The sequence below is a fragment of the Protomyctophum parallelum genome, assembly GCF_964188405.1.
Source record: "Protomyctophum parallelum genome assembly, chromosome: 8".
NCBI classification, from domain to species: Eukaryota; Metazoa; Chordata; class Actinopteri; order Myctophiformes; family Myctophidae; genus Protomyctophum; species Protomyctophum parallelum.
In genome coordinates this window covers 41,172,909-41,194,780 of record NC_139703.1, presented here as the reverse complement: position 1 = coordinate 41,194,780, position 21,872 = coordinate 41,172,909, and the positions used below count along the sequence as shown (strand labels likewise).

The 21,872-nt window shown below is 45.2% G+C and overlaps 1 protein-coding gene across 1 annotated transcript in view; it reads left to right on the top strand.

Moving 5' to 3' along the window:
• magi3b (membrane associated guanylate kinase, WW and PDZ domain containing 3b) overlaps positions 1–21,872 on the top strand; it is a 219,000-nt gene that overhangs the window by 177,674 nt on the left and 19,454 nt on the right. The window contains exons 6-8 of the mRNA XM_083772132.1: positions 1,352–1,431; positions 2,775–2,832; positions 6,224–6,324. Of these exons, the coding sequence (XP_083628258.1) occupies positions 1,352–1,431; positions 2,775–2,832; positions 6,224–6,324 (239 nt within the window). The remainder of the gene's footprint in view (positions 1–1,351; positions 1,432–2,774; positions 2,833–6,223; positions 6,325–21,872) is intronic.

Below are 21,872 nucleotides of genomic sequence, written 5' to 3'. Positions count from 1 at the left end.
CGGTTCAAGTGCTTAGTCTTTTTCTTTTTTTCCCCACCCTGTCGTACGACACAGGCATAAACTCTTTCCTGGTCAAGGTTAACAAAGTATCAATGAGCCTTTATAGACTCTAAAGCCAGATAAGACTCAGATAAGGAATTTGTGTGATTAATTTGCCTGAGAACTGTTTGTATCGTACATCCACACAGAACGCAAATGTTGCAACACAATGGCCCCTTTTCCACCGGTTGGTTCCCAATGGGAACCGGTTCAGTTCTTTTTGGTTTTTAGTCCATGAGCCAGAGCTCCAAAATTGAAACGTTAATTATGAATTGAGTGGGCAAAACCATACCTATATTAGATTGTTATCACCGTGAAACTTCCCCAATTGAGTACTTACATGAAGACAATGATCTATTGTATTAATAAAATTACATTTTTAAATATGCAAATGAGGCATTATGTAGGAAAATATGCAAAATAATCGAAAATATGAAAAAGCTACTACTGTGGAAGGGTTATCATGTATTAATTTACTTGTATTGATCCTATAAACAATTTAATATAGGGTATAGTTTGCCCACCAATTTTGGAGCTCTGGCTCATGGACTAAAAACCAAAAAGAACTGAACCGGTTCCCATTGGGAACCAACCGGTGGAAAAGGGGTCAATTTGTATTCAGAGCTAGGATTTTCTTTTCACCACGAATAAAGGCATCAACTATATGACTAGTTTTGATATACTTGCCAGCTATTTCCGTGTTGTTTATTCGTCACACTCCTGGGATCTAGACGCTTACTCCTGCTGACAGACACAGCTCTTTCCAGAGGCTTTTCTTTTACACAACAACACAACAAAGTTCTTCTTGGCTCTGCATGAAGACAACTTTGGCTGTTTGATTGTTCTGGGAAAATCAATACTTTGCTTTTGGAACGATGGGGTAAATATAGTCCTCTCTGGGGCCATTGTGTTTTTATTTTAGTAATACATGTTTGGCTTTGAGCCACATGTATTATCCCTCAACATCTCAGCCTTTCTCAGGAGACCGTTATGAATGCTGTTTTCGATATCCTGCCTGATTTCACATCTACTGTAAGCTGATTAAGGCGTTGAAAGATGAAGTGTTTTCCCCCTCCATATTTTATTTATTTATTTTCTTTTAGAAATGCATGTCTAAACATATACTGTTTATGTTGTTTATGTTGTCTGTAGTTGTCCAATTCCTGTCATAGCTTTGCCATAAGTAACCACTTGAACCCCAGAATCCCTATTCTGGGGGGAACATTCGCCAACAAAAGGCAGAAGGTGTACAGTTGCAACTCAGGTCTGTTTCTGGCACAGATAAGTAATTGGTGCCCTCTGTCGTCCACAGTCACAACACCAAGACCACCACATGGCTGGACCCCCGGCTGGCCAAAAAAGCCAAGCCCCCTGAGAAGTGTGAGGACGGAGGTATGTATAACAGTGGTTTTCAACCCTTTTCATTTACAGTAATAGGCCATTATTTATTTGGCATTTGAGCCATGGACCACCATTTGATGAGATTTAGCCTTGTCGTTGAATATTTAGTCTGCAATTCCATGTTGTCAATGTTGGTATCATATGAGAGACAAGAGCCAAACGTTGATCAAATGAACAATTGATCTTCTATACATTCTCTAATTGTGTAGAATTGTAAATGAAGTAATGCAGATGTTCAACAATAATTTAACTCTTGAGAGCGTAAAAGGACGTAAGTGTGAGGGCCACGTATCAGCCCGATTCCTTTATTATTTTAAAATATACCAAATTGTAGCAGTAGTTCTAACTTCATTCTCAATACCGTACATTTTGTCAACTGTGTGAATATAACACACATACTACAGTAACAGTACTATACACTGAACCCATGTGCAGTATAGCATCATTAACTACTGCACATGGCTTTCTACAGTACATGGTACATGGTAGTGTAACTACCACATGCCTCACATCATACCATGCGCTGTTTCACGCACGTTCACACAGCTTATCAAATATGCATTGCCAACTAGGCCGGGCGGATGTTACACGATTGTGTGATGTCTTTTAAAATCACACTTAGCGTAATACATGCCTCCTAGCGTCACGGGTCACGTGGGCCTTGTTTCTCTCTCTATTGGGGGTCTTGTCCCTCCCCCTGCCTCCCACAGTGCTGTCCTGGTCCCTAGTTTGGTAATGTGGGCTAAGTGCGAGCAGAGGCAGAGAAACGATGTGTCTGAAACACTGGGAACCCTTCAAGCCCATTTCTAATGGATTTCTGATTTCTACAGGCAGTCGGAAATCGAGTCGGTGCACTGCCTTTGAAAAGCAACTCCAAAGCGCTCTCTTGCGTGAAGAGCTCTCTTCTTTTCCCCTACTCTCTCTCTCTCTCCCTCTCTCTCTCTCCCTCCCTCTCCCTCGCTTTCTCCCTCTATGTTCCTCATATGTTCATCAGGGCGTGATGTACATTAGCTATTCCGGCCAGCATGCTCGTTAAACACACACACACACACACACACACACACACACACACACACACACACACACACACACACACACTCACACAGAGGAAAAAAGTTCACAGAATCATTCTAGTGTCTTTTTATGGCCACTTTCTAATGCTAAACACCCAGGCGAGGTGAAAGAAATACTACACCGTTTTTGGTGTTTGGATAATAGTGAGCCTGTGTTCTACACTGCTCTTCCATTCTCTGTTATCTGTCGGCAGTGTGCATGTGTATTTGCATGCTGTCTGTGTGTGTATCAACTTCCTCTTCCTCTTCCTCTTTCTGCAGAGCTTCCCTACGGCTGGGAAGAGATTGATGACCCTCAGTATGGGACATACTATGTTGAGTAAGTTCCCTTGCTGTTTCATTATTCTCCTTGTTTCTTTCTTTTTTTCGTATCTCGCTGTATTGCAGCATTTGTTTCTTTCATGTTTCCCGCTGAGACACGCATTTTGCCGGCAAGGGCGGTCAAAGTGCATATGCACATTACTTTACATTGGTACAGTAAGTGCACATATGAATTAGCCATGTAGAGGAATGGCATGCGTCAATACGGTCTAAAAATAACGTGAGCTATAGCCGATGCAGCACACGCTGCTAATTTTCACGAGATTTCAGCTGACATGAAGAGGCCTGCTGTGTGTGTGTGTGTGTGTGTGTGTGTGTGTGTGTGTGTGTGTGTGTTTGTGTGTGTGTGTGTGTGTGTGTGCGTGAGAGTGTGTGTGTGTGTGCCTGTGCCTGTGCCTGTGCCTGTGCCTGCGTGCGTGCGTGCGTGCGTGCGTGCGTGCGTGCGTGCGTGCGTGCGTTTATGTAACGTTCAGGAAGGGAGGCAAACACCTGGAGAGCTGTAGGAGCCTCCTGACGCGTGCGTGCGTGTGTGCGCGCGCTGTTGGTATCTATTTGTCTCAGAACAAAAAAACATAAATGGTGCATTTTTATAGTGGCACTTTACAGAGATTGTGCATTACATTCACCCATTCACACACCGATGACGGAGGAAACCATGCAAGGCACCAACCTGCACATCGGGAGCAATTAGGGGTTCAGAGTTTTGCTCAAGGACACTTCGACACTAACTCTGGGGGCGCCCGGGTTCAAACTGGGAACCTTTCTGTTCCCATCGGGTCACTCTAACCCTGAACCACTGCCACCCCTCAGTGGGTCACTCTATCCCTGAGCCACTGCCACCCCTCAGGTCACTCTATCCCTGAGCCACTGCCACCCCTCAGTGGGTCACTCTATCCCTGAGCCACTGCCACCCCTCAGTGGGTCACTCTATCCCTGAGCCACTGCCACTCCTCAGTGGGTCACTCTATCCCTGAGCCACTGCCACCCCTCAGGTCACTCTATCCCTGAGCCACTGCCACCCCTCAGTGGTCACTCTATCCCTGAGCCACTGCCACCCCTCAGTGGGTCACTCTATCCCTGAGCCACTGCCACCCCTCAGTGGGTCACTCTATCCCTGAGCCACTGCCACCCCTCAGGTCACTCTATCCCTGAGCCACTGCCACCCCTCAGGTCACTCTATCCCTGAGCCACTGCCACCCCTCAGTGGGTCACTCTATCCCTGAGCCACTGCCACCCCTCAGTGGCCAGAAATACCTGGTGCTGACCATTCTGAGGATTTGACAGCCGGCGATACTGCTGGCAGCGGCTGTTGATTCACCTTGGCATTCTGGTGATAATAAACAGAAGAAAAAACACAGTAGAAGGACCGCCGCTGCTCCACTCTCCGTCACAAAGCACCACACGTGCGGCGATCGATAAACAGGAAATGGTCCAGTGGCAGTGAAAAGGTTCCCCTCCGTCCTCTTCAATGTTAACTGAATTTGTTTAATTCATTTATCTTGGATTATTTTCCTAGATTGTGTTTTTGATCAAAACATGCTATATTCACGGCTCAGAACTAAAACGTTGCTGGTCGCGGTTACAAAATGTATGTTTTGTGTGAATTAAAAAAGAGATTGCGGCTAACTTTAGAATGCCGTTTTGCTTCCAGTTCACGGACCGTGCGTTTTTGGTCTTCAAAATAAGAGCTCGCTCTGAAAACACATGGCAACAGGAGAATAGGAGGCAAAATAGATCGGGTAGTCAATGAGTTAACACACGAATGGGAAATATAGGATGCAGGGTTTACTCCCCATGTCTACAGGGGCACAAGGGGGCGGTCCCAAGGTTGAGGCTCCTGTAATAGAGGGCATTGCAAGTGGACTCACATTAGTGTGTGTGTGTGTGTGTGTGTGTGTGTGTGTGTGTGTGTGTGTGTGTGTGTGTGTGTGTGTGTGTGTGTGTGTGTGTGTGTGTGTGTGTGTGTGTGTGTGTGTGTGTGTGTGTGTGTGTGTGTGTGTGTGTGTGTGTGTGTGTGTGTGTGTGTGTGAGAATGAGTGCTGTACATGTGTTCGGTGTGTGTCTATTGTCAGTTTCACAAAATGAGCTTTTGTGCATACTGCATACCATGCCAGCATGAAATCAGCGAATCACAGCCCGTACAGGGAGAGAAAGAGAGAGGAGGTATGTAGAATTTCAACTAGAATGCTGGAGACAGTGTGTGTGTGGGAAGGGGTGAAAAGAGAGGTAACAATCTGTTATGATGCAAAGAATATTGCTGTGGCTCCACAACGATCCCTCCCAGGCAGATGAGACGGGAGTGAAAACCTTAACGATGCTTGGACAAGAGAGACAATAGTCAGTTATGGTGCCTTAAATGCAAAAATTATCACAGTAGGAAAAAGGCGTTTGCTTTGTATGCCAGTGGAGCAGCAGGCTGTTTACCTCATTGAGGGTATATCTGGCAGCCACGCGTGCAATGCATTCCTTACAATATTAGTTGGCTAAAAACCACAGACCCCCACTCTGACTCATACTAGAGGATGCTGGCCAGCCTTTATGCGTACTGTGCTGCTGAATGCTTTTATAATGGCGCCGGCCTAGTGTGCCTGTATTAGTAATGCATGGTTCCTTTATAGGAAAATGCATTTATAATTGATTGCATAGTGCATACAGATGGCTTATCATGAAGCTCCATATATATACAGTATATGAGAGGTGTATGTATATGAATGTGGCCTTGTGGATTGCTACACAGTACAATCCTCACTTAGTAATTTATCATATGTAATTTATATTTGTGCAAATGGGCTGGAGGTGTTCAATACAGGTCCATTCGCTCTTATGGTTGCTGTTGGTTGATGTTGTTGTTAAATGCATTTATACATGCTGCATTTATATAGCACCTTTATCCAAGGTGCTTCATATAGATTGTGCATTACATTCACCCATTCACACACAAACCATGCAAGGCACCAAACCTGCACATCGGGATCAATTAGGGGTTGAGTTCAGAGTCTTGCTCAAGGACACTTCCAACCTGGAAACCTTGCGGTTCCCAAGCGGCCACTCTACCCCTGAGCTACTGGCGCCCCTGTTGTTGTTGTTGTTTTTTTTGTTTATGACTGGGGATGGATTCTCTATGCTTATTCTGACACACATTCACACCTGAGAGCTTAGTTCCCAGCACATGCATTAGTTGTCTCAGGTTTCCAAAATAAAAGGTTTCCTGTTACAATTCATTTTCCCATAGCTTTGTTTGATTGGCTCAGCAGCAGATTTGAACCAGAACCATATGACTCTGCTGCTAAGCCAGTCAAAGCTATTGGAAAGTATTTTTTTTGTTATGGCCCAGAATAGGGCCACTAGGGTTCAAGTGGCTAACCTCTGCCTTTGTGTTCCTATTGTAGCCATATCAACCAGAGGACCCAGTTTGAGAACCCCGTCCTGGAGGCTAAGAGGAAGTTGACACAGGCGGCCGCACACCAAAAGGCAGTGACCGCCCCACAAGGTAACCACAGTGCTGATGTATGTATGCTATAAAGACAACTTAACCATAGTAATAATGTACGCTATAAAGACAAGGTAACCACAGCACTGATGTGCGCAATAAAGACAAGATAACCATTTGTTTCTGTTATCATCTTTCTGGCTGCACCAGTAATATAAAGAAATATCATGGCTGCACTAGCGCATATCTTCCGTTAAAAGGGACAGACCTTTAAAGAATGACATCAATTATTTCCCCCCTGCTTTCTACTCTGCAGGAGAGTGTGTTATGAGTCACTTTAATGACTGATAAATGTGGTCGTAGATTCTGATAATGTCGTTATATAAAACTTTGAATGCTTACTTTCCTCTTCGTCTTGCCACAATCTTATTTCACCAAAAAGAAGATAAAGACATAATTTATTTGTCTTTACCTTGAGTGTGCGCGTGTGTGCGCATGTCTGTCTTAATATTTATTTTGCACGCTGACAGCAGGCCAAGGACCTCAGTCGATCAAGGACAACTGTCGTTTTGTTCAATTAATAATCAGGGAATAATCGCCCCTAAGCGTCCTGCTACGCTCCTGTCCCTCTGTCATATGGGATGTGTGAACTAGAAAATTGCTGTCATACATTACAAGTCTTCATGTCCGTGCACATTCTACTCGGTCTGAGCTGTCTTAAGTCAGTTTGTTGGCCCCTTTTACACATTTTAGATTGCAGACGATCAGGGAAGGAGAGAGAAAGATTATTTTTAATAATATTAATATTAATTATAAGAATTAAAGTTTTTTAATAAAGAAATGTTTTACCACTCAACACCTTACGCGCTTTATAGTATAATATGACAAGATACCGTGACTGCCAGTATTGTTTAATTAACTTTGGAGCTTACGCCAAAGTATTTGCGCCTTTGATCCATGAAAATCCCCCAGAAAATAGTTCCATGATTTGTTGCCTCGCCGAAAAATAATCCACCGTCGTGATGCGGAAGAACCACAAACAGAAAAGGTGGATGGATCCAAGCCTAAAACCCTGTTCACTTGCATTGAACTTTTCCCAGAATGCCTTGCAGCTTAGTGCACAGGTCGATTTCCGTTATCGTCATCATAACGCGCCGGCCCGCACACGTTGTCTGTGACAAAGCCGTTTTTTCATTCCAGTCATTACAAAATGGCGAATTAAACATATAAAACAAATAGCGGGTTTAGTGTATATAGCGTGGAAAGACAATGGAATTTAAGTGCGTCGTATGGCGGGTTATGCAGTCAAACTGATTTATTTGCACATTTGCACATTTTCACGTGCAAATGTTTTGAGTGCAATTAGTTCAATATAAATATAATATAATAATGTAATATATCGGAATCTATATCGGCCGATATGACCTCGCAAATAATCGGAGATCGGATATTGGTCATAATTTCAATATGGTGCATCTCTAGTAGATTGAATGCGTATGTAGAAAGAGGGAGGGAGACGGTAGAGATGACGTACTGTACAACTGGCATGTCACATGCCCTCGTGCTACTCTTGAAACTTTCCTACGTACTGTACAGTACATGGCTATTATATTATTATATTAGGGCATGCACTGACTGTATCCTGGTGGAGATTTGCGTTCTGCTGAGCTTTTCCTCTTTCCCCTTTCATCTGCAGAATCGGCGTTCTTTCAGCGCTGCGGTATACTGCGCTCCACTCTTTTGGTTGTCACATAAACCCACTGACATTTCTGGCATAATAAACATTATGAATTAAATATGCTTTCATTACTGCGGATGTATAATAGATTACAGTGCTTTGACAGGGAAGAGCGACAACAATGCTCAGGCAAATGGTTTCAGCGTGTGTGAGAGGCAACATGCATGGAGGGAGTGTTTTTAGTGCCGCACATGGCAGTGGCACCAGGGGGGCAGTCAGACAGATATTTTGTGAAGCCACTAAGGAAATCGTAGTTCATATAATGGCCTGTTGTGGCGCTGTCATTGGACCCAGAAAAACCCATAGCCCCATAGAAGTCCATGTATTTGGGCCCAACTTCACCTAGATTGTATTACCTTAATAAACATAGTCATTAATACTTTCTGCTTCCAGTCATTAGTTTAAAGTCTCATTTCTAATGTCATAATATTCTTTTTGGAAAATTATGGTCCCATTAATTAAAAAAATTACCATAAAGTCGCGTATGTTCTGAGGGGCGTGGCTACCGTTACAGTCTATGATCGGGATTCCCCTCCCACTCGAGTCAAAATAAAAACCAACGGAGAAGAAGTCCTGCCTCGTTGTCTGGGCCAGCCAATGGCCAGCTGGGCCAAAACGGAGCCAGCCAATGGCCAGCTGGGCCAAAACGGATCTAGAAAGATGGCGACTTACAGTGCAGGAATAACAGGCTTCATTTTACGTCCATGTTAGACCCGGGGAACGCTTTGTCCATATTTTTTACAGTCTATGAGTGGCACCAACACATCAGAGAGGCCAATAATCAGAAATAGTGCTGGAAATTAAAGGTAGGATAACTTTAAGTGACTTTCTTTAGTTAAAATAAGTGTTAAATAGCTGTATATTCTGATTGTACTCATTGCTGTGTACTGTAGAGTGTTTGTTCAGTAACAGGAGTCTCCGTATGCTCCAGCTGTTTATTAAACAGCTCAGGATACCAGTTTTATCCAAACTGCAGATTAACTCAGAGAACTCCAAGTTAAATTGGAAGTGATTACACAAAGATATGAGCAGACAAAATTGGAACTGGAGTTCAGTATCAAATTTAAGCCGAATGGGAAACGTGAGGTTTCCAGTTTTATCCCAGGCTCCATCAGAGTTGGTGTCGAAGTCTCCTTGAGCAAGACTCTGAACCCCTAATTGCTCCCCATGTGCAGGTTGGTGCCTTGCAATGGTTTCCTCCGCCATCAGTGTATGGGTGTATGGGTAATGTATGGGTGAATGTAATGCACAATCTATGTAAAGTGCTTTGGATGAATTTGCGCTATATAAATGCACAATTTTATATAAACTATGGGCATGCCAATGGCCATGGGTATATCCATTTGTATTGGCGGTTGATGTCCATACATCTACATATACTTCATGCCTATATTTGGACAACCGCCTATTTGACACCGGGCACGACAATCCCTCAAGTGTGAAGTCGTTGTCGTGTAGGACATGTTCCTCTGATTACACAATCTAGTGAGCTGTCAGCTTCTTGTTACAGTATGGTCCAGAAAAGGTCGGGAAGCACTGGTTTAAGCGAGAGTAATGTTTATCTCACACGCAGAACACCAGGGTTCCATGGCCTCTTTCCATTTATTAGTTGACTAAACAGTTCAAAGTTACTGTACCAGGTACTGTCTGTCTGATACACAATTAGTTGTGCGACATTGTGACGTTTCACAACACCTTGTGTACATTGAACACGTTCTGAGCTTGTATGTAGATCTAGATCATCAGTTACTTTTGGTGTGCAACTTATGTAACTTATATAACTATATAATTTAATATCTTGCATTTAGTATCCATGCAAGAGACATTTTTATTTTCTATTCTACTACTTGATACTCTTTTAGGCATATGTTACAATTAGAGTAGCAACCTGTGCATTACTATAAAATGTATTTTAAAGTGACGTACAATGATGTAAAATGTTATAGACATACCATAGTATTGATATCATGGCTGTTAACATCATTTTAAATAACATGTATTCAGTCATGCTGAATTGTTTCTCTAGGGACATAATATAACTCTCTTTGGTCACACATTAACACATAAAAAAAGACATCACAGCTGTTGGATGCTGTGGATCTTATGGCTCCTCTGCCTATGACCTTCAAAGCCTGCCCACAAACACTGGCACACACTGCTCCCCTGGGCATGGCTGCATGGGAAGCATACACTGGCAAAGGCTCCCCTCATTTTCTCTCTCTTTAATCTCTCTGTTGGGTTCTCTCTCTCTCTCTCTCTCTCTCTCTCTCGCTCTCTCTCTCTCTTTCTGTCACTGTTTCTTGATCTGTCACTTCACTCACCCTCTTTCTTCTCTTCCTTCTTGCTCCACTCCCCCTCCCTCAGTATGTTCACTCAGACAGTCAGGTTAGTGCCAGCAGAGAGAGGGAGAGAGAGCCGTCCACGTTGAGTCCATCAACCAATTTAAATGTGATTATGTAAATGTGCTTCGCTTGATCCATGCAACAGGACATCTGGAGCCCACACTGACACATTAACTTCTACTCGCAGACCTCCATATATATCGATGGAGGCTGCCTGCAACTGCACGCTCACATCTCATGGGAGTGCTTTTCATTTCAATTCCTCTGAAGCTACAAACACTTTCAAATAAATTGTTCTACTGGCTGACGTGGTCATGAACAACAGTGGGGAAATGAGAGGAAGGCATTTGTTTGTAGTAGGGGTGCAACACTTCATCGAACGAATCAGTTTAACGGATTATAAAAGTTCATTGCTATAACAATCAGTCGTTATTGTGGACATGTAGTTGTAGGTGAAAGGTAAAAAAAATCACACATGCGTGAAGTGAGGGGCGCTGACCCTGGACAGGACCCCTGCACATCCAAAAAGACCCGTGGGAGGTCTAGTTAGCAGGCATAGACATCAAAAAGGGAAAAAATACCTTCTAAGGAAGGGACTGCACACTCCAGGGAACAGGTTCCCTGGAGTGTGCAGTCCCTTCCTTGGACGTTTTTTTTCCCCTTTTTCATATGAAAAGATTTCTGTGAAATATGAAGTGTTGTGATGTCAGAACAGGCCACCTCCATACAGTATATGGAGATATAGGGGTGATCAGGTCCAGAACCCAGGCAGAGGCTTTTGTGCTGGTTCTGGACAACCGGCTAACTGACGGACTCGACACCAGGCACTGCACTCCCTGTGGTGGTGTGGAACGCCTGTGTAGAATTTGAAGTCGGTGGGGAGAATGGTTTTCGAGTTACATGGATTTCAGACGTACACGCGTACGTACGTACACACAGAGACTTGGTGCATTTATAGATAGATATTGATTGATATTAATTGCTAGCTAAGAAAATAATTGATAGTTGCAGCCCTAGTTTGTAGTTTAGCTATCTGGCCACGTTGCTGGAAGTCTGTTAAAACATTTCATCCTCCTCTACAATGTATTGGTCCCTCAGCATGTCAAGGCACCATGTTGTGGAGTCAGGACATGTCGGGGTTCAAGCTTAGACTTTGACCTTTGCCAAATGTCACGCTGTCTCTCGTTCTTATTCACCTGACCACCTGCAGTTTGCCAAATCCTGAAGCAGAACTCTGTGAAATTGGTACACTTTGTTATTCAACAAAATATGTAACCTCACTGAAGAGTTTAACCTATAGAAGCTTAACCTACCCAAGGACAAAACAAATGATTTTTCTTGCAATTGTAGGTTTACAGGCATAGTGATGATTCCACACACTGACATTCTCACTAAATGTCAACCGCGTTCAATTCACCATATTCTCAAAAAGAGAATTATATTCTCTTTATGCGGTGCATCATTCTTGTGTAGATCGAGTAAAGCTAACCTTTTCCATTTATACAATGCTGCCGTCTTCTCCAGCAGGATAAGTAAGCCTGGGACCGAGGCTAGCAGGCTATGGGTTTTATTCTTTCTGAGCCAAATAAGCAAGAAGCCAATTCCGGCCCGAGACAAGTCAGGCAAGCGAGAAGGTTGGGAAATAAATGGCGTGCCCGTGATCCAAAGTGCTGATAGCACAGTAATGCCAGATAGTGGCACTGCCCAATATAATTCGGTATGACCCTGACAGTTTGTGTGCGCGTGTGCGTGCGTGCATGTGCGCGCCGCGGCCGAGACACTGAACCCATATTGATGCTGCCATTATTATTATTATCCATAACCACTACAGCTCATCAGATAAGTAAATGAGAATCTATAAGGTTCATGCGTTATATTATCACTTGTTTCTATCTTTAGGTGTGTTTAATTAGTCAGTGTGTAACTTCTAATTAGAAATTTGAAATAGCTTTTTTTCCGTGTTGACATTTAGCATGTTACTATGTGTGGAATTTATGTACAATGCATCAATCAGATGACTTTTCTGTGTTGCATGAAAAGTGTCATTAATCAGTGTTTCCACTTTTGATGCTGATTACCTATTCATCTCTATCTCTCTCTCTCTCTCTCTCTCTCTCTCTCTCTCTCTCTCTGTAGTAGTCTGTACGCGTGCACGCGCACATACACACACACACACACACACACACACACACACAATCACGCATACATCCATACTATGCGTGCTGGCATTCTTTCGCACCTTGATGTCTGGTCTCATATACACAGCTGCTGCTTTGTGGACCTGTCAAAGTGCGAACACCTTTTTGCCTAACCTTTGCACGTATTATGTCGAACCTCATCCAGCTTGATTGTGCTATGTGTAATTGTGTATCTATCGGTGCGGTTTGTACCCGAGGTTAGACATGATAACCACACACAGGTTGTGTAAACAGTTTCAAAGTCACCTTTGATGTGACAATTGGTCCTTTAGAAGTTCCTAAGGCTATACTAAACTGAAACCGAAGGTTATTTGGGACTACATTAATAAAAGGACAAAAATTAAAACATCAGTAGGAGATCTATATGTCAATCAGGACAACAAGAACTCCCCAAAAACAGAGAAGGACTCGGATAAAGCAGAAATACTTTCAGACTATTTTAGTAGTGTATATGTGAATGAACCTGAAGGGCATGTAATACCTGAACTGCCAAGAGTGGAAGTTCAGCATGCAGAGCAGTTTATAATAACAACTGAAGACACAAAAAAACTGCTACAGAGCATGAATATTTACAAATCACCCGGGCCAGATGCAATACACCCTAGGATAGTAAAAGAACTAGCCTGTGTGATTGCTGAACCAGTAACAATGCTATTTAACAAAACTCTGGAGGAAGCAACTTTACCAATTGGTTGGAAAGAGGCACAAATCAGTGCAATATTTAAAAAAGGAAGTAAGGCACTGGCAGGGAACTACAGACCTGTCAGCCTGACATCTGTTATATGTAAAACAATGGAAAAATTAATTAGGACACACATTGTAGATCATATGAAGTCCAACAAGCTCTTTAGTAACAGCCAGTACGGCTTTATGTCTGGAAGATCAACCACACTTCAACTTCTTACGGTTCTTGATAAATGGTCAGCATCCTTGGATAGAGGACAGTCGGTTGACTGCATTTATATGGATTTTCAAAAAGCTTTTGATAAGGTTCCCCATAAGAGACTAATATCAAAGTTAAGGTCTTACTGTATAGACAAAAGAGTTATAGGTTGGGTACAGGACTTTCTCAGTAACAGGAAACAGAAGGTGGTGGTTAATGGAGCCACTTCAGATTGGAAGTCAGTGACCTCTGGAGTCCCACAGGGATCTGTATTAGGACCAGTACTTTTTGTTATTTATATAAATGATCTACCAAGGGAGATTCAATCCGATGTCTACCTTTTTGCGGATGACACAAAGATATTTAGAACTATAAACAATGACACGGACACAGTACAACTCCAAGCAGACCTCCAGAGCACCAGCAATTGGTGTGATAAGTGGTTACTGAAATTAAACCCAGATAAATGTAAACAGCTTCACATTGGTAAAAAAACGGACACCTTGGCTAATTATACAGTTGGAGATCTAGTGATTCATCAAGTAGAGGAAGAAAAAGATATAGGGGTGGTGGTTGATAATTCACTAGAATTTGAAATGCACATCTCTGAAAAAGTAAAAAAGGCAAACTCCATGTTGGCGATAATAAGAAGAACCTTTTTAAATTTACGAAAAGAACTATTTATTCCGTTATTCAAATCCTTGGTGAGATCACAACTTGAATTTGCAAGCTCAGTCTGGTGCCCCTACAAAATCAAATACATAGAGAAAATAGAGAAGGTTCAGAGAAGAGCTACTAAACTAATACCAGGGTTGAAAGAAAGGTCTTATGAAGAAAGGTTAAGACACTTACAGTTACCAACGTTAGTTTATAGGAGGCACAGAGGGGATATGATCGAGGTATATAAACTTGTTCACCAGATATATGACTTTACAGCCGAGCCTGTTGTCCATTCTTGGGACAGCAGGTATGAGTTGAGAGGGAATTCTCTTAAACTCTTACCACAGTCAAAAAAAGAGAAAGAATTTCTTTACACTCAGAGCTGTCAGAGCTTGGAATAAACTTCCGGAGGAAGTGGTCCAGGCTCCTTCAGTTAATACTTTTAAGAATAGGCTTGACAGATTTTGGTCAACAAAAGGTTTTTTGTATAACTATAGGGCTGGCTTGTAAGGTCATAGACTGGTAAATACGGGACTTTAAAGTGTATTATGTATAAGATATAAGAAAAAACCAAAGAGGGCGGGTCCACATGAACTTGGTTTGTTTTAAAGTGTAAAAAAGAAAAAGAAAAATACGAATGTATTTATGTATGTACTTGTGAATTTTAATATGTATTTATGTCTGTTGTGAGTCTGGCGTAGAGGATTTCATCCTGTGCTGGAAATCTTTTCAATAAATTTCAATAAATTTCAATATACCTAAAACGATAGTTACGTATGTAACTACGGTTCTATGAGTCCTGAATGACCGCCAGAGGCGGTGCTTTAAGCACTGAATACGTCCCTTCGCGCATGCGCAGTCGAGTATTTTATACCAACAATGTCGGTTGACCCCGTGATGACCCGGAGTCGTCTATAACTTCCGGCAGTCGTCCGGGGCTCAGTCCCTACAGAATCTTCTCGCGAGAACACGAGGATTCTGAGTGACAAGAGTGCCTCTGGCGGTCATTCAGGACTCATAGAACCGTAGTTACATACGTAACTATCGTTCTATTTCGTCCCTGCTGACCGCCAGAGGCGGTGCTTTAAGCACTGAATGACTTATACCAGCCAAGTCACGAGGAATCCTGATTACAGACCTCAAAGGGTAGAACCGGAGGATTCGGGGAAGAGGGCCACGTCCACTGGGTGGGGAGTGGCAACATTCACCCTGTAGTACCTTGGGAAAGTGCCTGCCGAAGCCCATGAGGCGGCGGCACAAATGTCCTCCAAGGGCACCCCTCTCATGGCAGCCCATGATGTGGAAATGCTCCTTGTAGAGTGGCACCGTACCCCTGATGGTACGGGGAGGTTACTTGCCTCATAGGCGTGGCTGATTGTGTCTACAATCCAGTGGGACAGGCGCTGCTTGGAGGGAGCGCCGCCTTTGTTCACACCACTATGGCAAAAGAACAGCTGCTCTGCTCGCCTGATGCGTGCAGTAGCTTCAATGTAGGCTCTCAGGGCCCGGACTGGGCACAACAGCTCCAGTTTGTCTGTCAGCTCCCCAGGTGGGGGGTTGAATCGAGCCAGCCTGATAGGCCGGTTGAGGTGAGCCTGCGACAGCACCTTCGGGAGGAATGCTATGTTTGGCCACAGCGTGACCCCCGAGCCGTCTGCGTTCCACCTCAGACATGATTCGCTGACTGACAGAGCGTGCAGTTCACTGACGCGCTTTGCCGATGTAATGGCCAGGAGAAGGGCTGTCTTGCATGACACCCACTTCAGCTCTGCCTGTGCCAAGGGTTCGAAGGTAGGCCCGCACAGGGCGTCCAGTACCCGGTTAAGGTCCCATGAGTATGAGAATGTGTGCTATAGAGCGGAGCGCACCACTTGCCGCTCCAGCACATTGCCGTGTTCGGCCCAGTAGACTGGCATAAACTTCATAACCCTGTTGGGTCCCATCAGATTCAAGACATGTCGACACCCGTCTGTCTTGCGTCACGAGGAAGTATGTAGATCGGACTTCCCTTAGTGTGACTGAGGATATACAGCCTCTGTTGCGCCCTTGGGCAGGAGGACACATCACTCCTGGTCTGATAGTAGGGCTCTCGTCATGTTGCTGATAATGGCCATTTTGACCCGCCGGATATGGGGGGCTGGCGTCAGAAGGCACTGCACAGCCCGGAAAGTCACAGTCACAGTCAGGTCCCTGCGTGGGACGCCAGGGAACACGCTGGCCTCTAGTGTGGGCCGGCGGTGATACGCGAGCTCCGAGGGCAGTCAAGATGATTTCATCAATGTTGGAGCTCGGCCCTTTGGGAGGCGGGATGTGTCGTAGGCCTGCAAGCTGCAGCCTGGTCTTCCCCCCCTGGATGGTTCGCTCCGGCGATTCTCGCCCGGCTGAACCACCTAGTGCTCCTGGCTCCTCAGGGAGACTACGGAGAGTTGGCCTAGGCTCATCAGTCAAGCTTGACTGTGAAAACCCGACTTGGCGACGGGCTAGAGATACGATGGACATCAGCCGCCCACGCTCTGAGGACATGACGCCAATGCCTCCAGTGACACACCAAAGGTGACTGAGCCAGTATTAACGTTGCCACTATTAAGTGTGAACGGGAGGCCCCAGTGAGCAGGTTGTCTGTGCTCCTGCACTGGGGTCGAGGTCACCTAGCGTTCTGCCGCCGGGCCTCGTTGGGGAACACAATGAGGGATGCAATGACAGGCTTGGTGGCTGGCATGTAACCCAGGCCAGCCCTTATCGCCTTGTGCGTTCAAATCTATTAAAGTGTCACGTCGCAACGGGTTGTCTCAGGACACTTTTCCCAATCAGGGCAGGGCTGCCAGGATTTCACCATCGGTATAGAGATGGGAGAGGGCCCTGATCGTTCGCCCGGCAGGCCTGTAGCTGTCTCAGGTACAGGCGTGGGGGACGGCGAAGCCAGCAAGAAGAAGGCGCTTGGAGGAGCCGACTGCCTGCTTTAGTATGCGTTCCACGGCTATGCGCATGAGCTGGGAAGTGGGAGGCCGGCTCTGATGCCTGGGAGGCACCGCCTTCTGCATCTTCCTCATAGTCATGGAAGTGCGTAGCTTAAGCTGTCGGGGAGAGCACATCAACCTCGAGTCAGTTGTGGCATCGGAGAGGTAGGCGCTTCGGCACCCTCCGAGGTGCCTAGGTGTTATCTGAAGTGAGCATGGCCCTCATGCGGGCCAACTCCGCAGATAGCTGAGCCCTCTCGGATCTGCTGTAGTCAGCGGTCAGACCTTTTCCTCCTGGCACACGGGGCAGGACCAAGGTCGGCTCACGGCTGAAGGAGAGCTTCACACGAGGTACAAAAGTGGGAGCTCTCCATTGTGGTGGCACCGGTTACTCTGGGCCGGCCGGTGCACACAAGTCCCAACTAGCCCAGGGCGCGGACGCTACTGGTTGCTAGGTGTTGGCCATATGCTTGAGGGAGCGCATACGCTGTCTGTACCAGCAGAGGCTTTCGAGGTACGAAAGTGGGTGCTCTCCGTTGTGGTGGCACCGGTTCCTTTGGACCGGCCGGTGCACACCAGTCCCAACTAGCCCAGGGCGCGGACGCTACTGGTTTGCTAGGTGTTGGCCATATGCTGCAGGGAGGGGGCGCGTACGCTGCCTGTGCCAGCAGAGGCTTTAACTTAGATCGGCATATAATGACTTAATCGAAAAACTGAATGCTGCTATACCTGCCGCAGCATGTGAATATGCATTTACGTTTATGCAAATGCTCATTGCAGCACTTTGAGATTCAACCAGATGTAAAGTGCATCATAGAAACAGCACACAAACGTTGCTGTTAGATAGACTGTGCGACCTGCATGGTCGCGGTGGGGGAGGGGAGCTTTACGCTACCTGTACCCCCGGCGGAGGCTTACTTATAATTTATGATAATAAAGTAGCCTTCAGTCAAGGTTTGGACGCTGCTATGTAGCAGCTGTAGTGTTTCCTATGTGACCGTTTATCACGGCACTATGACGCTTATCCAAGCTCCAGTGCATTATTATTTATGTTTGCTAGTCCAGAGCGAAACAAAAGACACTTCCAATACACTAGTCACGTGTGCACTACTACGCATTCATGCTGGGAGGAGGGAGCGCTACCGCTGCCTACCCCAGCCAGGTTCGGTTAAATAAACCGACACAAGCTAGTTTTGGAGAAAAGGCTACAACCGATAGCTCCACCGATAGGGGCCACCTGCTGAAGGAAGGGAGCGTGTACGCTGCCTGTATCAGCTGCAGCTAATGAACATAACAAGCTATACACCAATAGCTGTTAATAAATGCTTGAGCTAACAAACGATTAGTAGTAAGTAACATCAAGCTGGCCGTATGCTGGAGGAGCGGAGCGCATACGCTGCCTGCCCTGTACCAGCTGGGCCAACAAACAGTAAGGCAAGCTATATACAGATAGCTTTTTATCTTCAATAGTATAATAAGCGCTTGGGCTACAACTACAGGTAGCAGCGCCAGTTAGAGAGCTATGCTGGAGACCAGCTAGGCTACTAAAAAACAAGACAAGCTATAGCCTGTTCATAAACAGCTTTAACTTTAAGCTACTGGTAGCAGCTGTGAGCTACGCTGTCAGCAGCGCCAGATACTCTGTGCTGGGGACCAGCTGGGCTAATAGGACCTACAGGTACCCAGGGGCACTAATCCGACCTGTGGGAACAAACCAGGTTGCACCCACTGTATATGCAAAAAACTGTTAATGGAGCTTTGAGCTCCAGACATACTGGTAGCAGCTTCAGCTAGGCCCACTACTGGGGGCCAGCTGGGTTAACAACCAGACAGGCTATGTACACCAGTAGCTGTTAATACTATTTTGCTACAAACTATACTGGTAGCAACATCAATACCCTGGGAGGACGCAGGAAGCTGCTCCTGTACCGGGCTGATAATAACAACAACAATACAGCTATTCGCAAAAGCAGTTAAGCTTGAATGCTGCCAATATCGGTATATGGCTTTGGCCAGCAAGGCTCTTGCCATCACCAGCAGGGGCTAAACAAAGCTTAAAAAGTAGCGTGTTTAACAAACGAAGGTAATATGACAGTGTTCTTATCCTTCGGCAAGTCTTATAGTCGCTTATAATAAGCGCTAGCGTTCACAGTCGAACAGACCTCGTATGCAGAGCAGGGAGGCGGCGCGAACGCAGCCTTTACCCACACACAGGAGGTTATGCCATGATAAGTATATGATATCATATGAACGTCTGTTTAGCGGGGATAGCGCCGCTTTAAACGATAACGTACCTTCTGTCCGGGGAGGGTTTTGTTAGCCTTCATTACCGGCGAGAGAGATTGGACGCTCCTGCGTCCACGTGACATGGGTTGTCACCGAGTGCCTCCCTCAGATGTTGGGGGCCAAGGCACCCAGGGCAGAGGTCATGCCCATCCTCTGGCCGCAGAGGAGCCTGGCAGGAGGTGCACAGGTGGTGGCGGGGTTCGTCCATTGGAAACCCGCAGATGTAGCCCAGAGCGCGGACGCTAGTGGTCGCTAGGGGTGGAGCCGTAAACTGGTAGGAAGGGAGCGCGGACGCTGCCTGTGCCAGTAGAGGCTACTGTAGCTGCTAAAGGCCGCTTAGCTGGAGGGAGGGCGCGCGCACGCCGCCTATGCCAGGTAAGGGGTGCTCTAGCAGAGACCAGTATATATGATATATATATAATGATATAGTTATATATATATAATTTCAGAAAAACCAACCTATAAAGTGGCAATGGCTCTGTGCCGAAATTAAAGTACACTATTTGAGAACAAGTGACTAAATCAGTCAAGCCAATTCATATAACCGGGGTTACTGACGTAACCTCGCGGTGGTGCTATATAGCTGGCCAGTGCCAGCAAAGACTCATTCAGAGAGGCAGAGTAATATAGCAGTAAATAAGTACACTTATAAGTAGTATAAGTATAAGTAGTATAAGTATAAGTAGTAAGCAAATAATAATAGCGTCGACTCACGTGCTGGGAGCGGGTAGCGCTAACGCTTGCCGTCACCAGCACTGCGGCGCAGCCTTCGTGGGAAAACAAGACAGCGTAAGCTGTCAAAGAGAACGAGCTATCCGTTCAACTTTGACGGGTGCTAAACGGGACGCTCAGGTCGCCGTTTGTAGCACGCGGCGGTGCTATATAGCTGGCCAGTGCCAGCAAAGACTCGCTCAGAGAGGCAGAGTAATATAGCAGTAGATAAGTACACTTATAAGTATAAGTAGTATAAGTATAAGTAGTATAGGTAAGTAGTAAACAAATAATACTAGCGTCGACTCACGTGCTGGGAGCGGGTAGTGCTAACGCTTGCCGTCACCAGCACTGCGGCGCAGCCTTCGTGGGAAAACAAGACAGCGTAAGCTGTCAAAGAGAACGAGCTATCCGTTCAACTTTGACGGGTGCTAAAACGGGACGCTCAGGTCGCCGTTTGTAGCACGCAACCGTGTGTGTTGCAGGGAAGCAGCGCGCACGCAGCCTATGCGAACAGGGGTTGTCTGCTTACCTTGTTCCCACGGGGAAAGAAGACGATGTGAAGCCCAGCTCCACTCGAAAACGATACAATAATAGTAGTATTAAGTCGCAGTCCCTGGAGGGCGAACGCACGCGTCACAGCTCCGACCAACAATGGTCGCGGGACTACCGGCGACTTAGTAGTAGCAAAGCAATAGTTCTGTTATCGTGCAGTTTAATTCTGCTGTAGAACTCTGTGCTATGTACAACTTGCGTAAGCGAGAAGAAATTAGGGACTGAGCCCCGGACGACTGCCGGAAGTTATAGACGACTCCGGGTCATCACGGGGTCAACCGACATTGTTGGTATAAAATACTCGACTGCGCATGCGCGAAGGGACGTATTCAGTGCTTAAAGCACCGCCTCTGGCGGTCAGCAGGGACGAAATAGAACTAAAAGGCACGGAAAAGCAACCTTCAGCTATTATGGTCCTATAACGCGGTGGAACAGCCTGCCGGTAAATCTGCGGCTCTCTGAATCCACCGACAGTTTCAAAAGAAATCTTAAGACATACCTTTTTGGCATTGCTTTTAACTAGGTCATATCGTTAATCCCATGTTTATGTTTATTTGTCTTTTTTCTTTTTTTAAACATATGTTTATTGATTTATTTTACAGTACAAAGAAGTATTTTCAAAACAATTGACATATATTTTTCCCTCCCCACATCCCCATGGCAGCACAAATACAAATAAAATATTATCACGAAATGTTTTGACAATAATAAATACAGAACACAAAAATAAATAAATAATGACAAAACGAAAAATAAAACGAAAATAAAACACATTACATACAGTTAACCAAACAAATATACAATATCCATCACAGTTCCCTACCCCCACCCCACAGCTGACTACTCCAATGAACCACTATACATCCAAAGCCTCTTCAATATCACCTCGCTTAATGAAGTCCAAGAACTTCTCCCATATCTTATAGAATACCGCAGGTTTCTTCCTAATTACATATGTTAGTTTCTCATGTGCCAAACTTGTTGTTAAGTTCCTCAGCCAAAAGCCAATCGTAGGGGCATTGACATTCTTCCAACATAGCGCAATTGAGCGTCTGGCCTGTAACAGGCAAAGGTCGGTCATTACTATTTAGTGTACAATTTAATGGATAAATACTGAGTATACTTTAGGACAAAGAGGAACTGGACCTGACGTAATCTGAGAGACATAATGGACCACAGACCTCCAGAATGTTTTAATCTCCTCACATTCCCATAAGCAGTGGAACAGTGTACCTTTATGTTCCCCACATGTATAACATAAATCAGGAATGTTTGGAT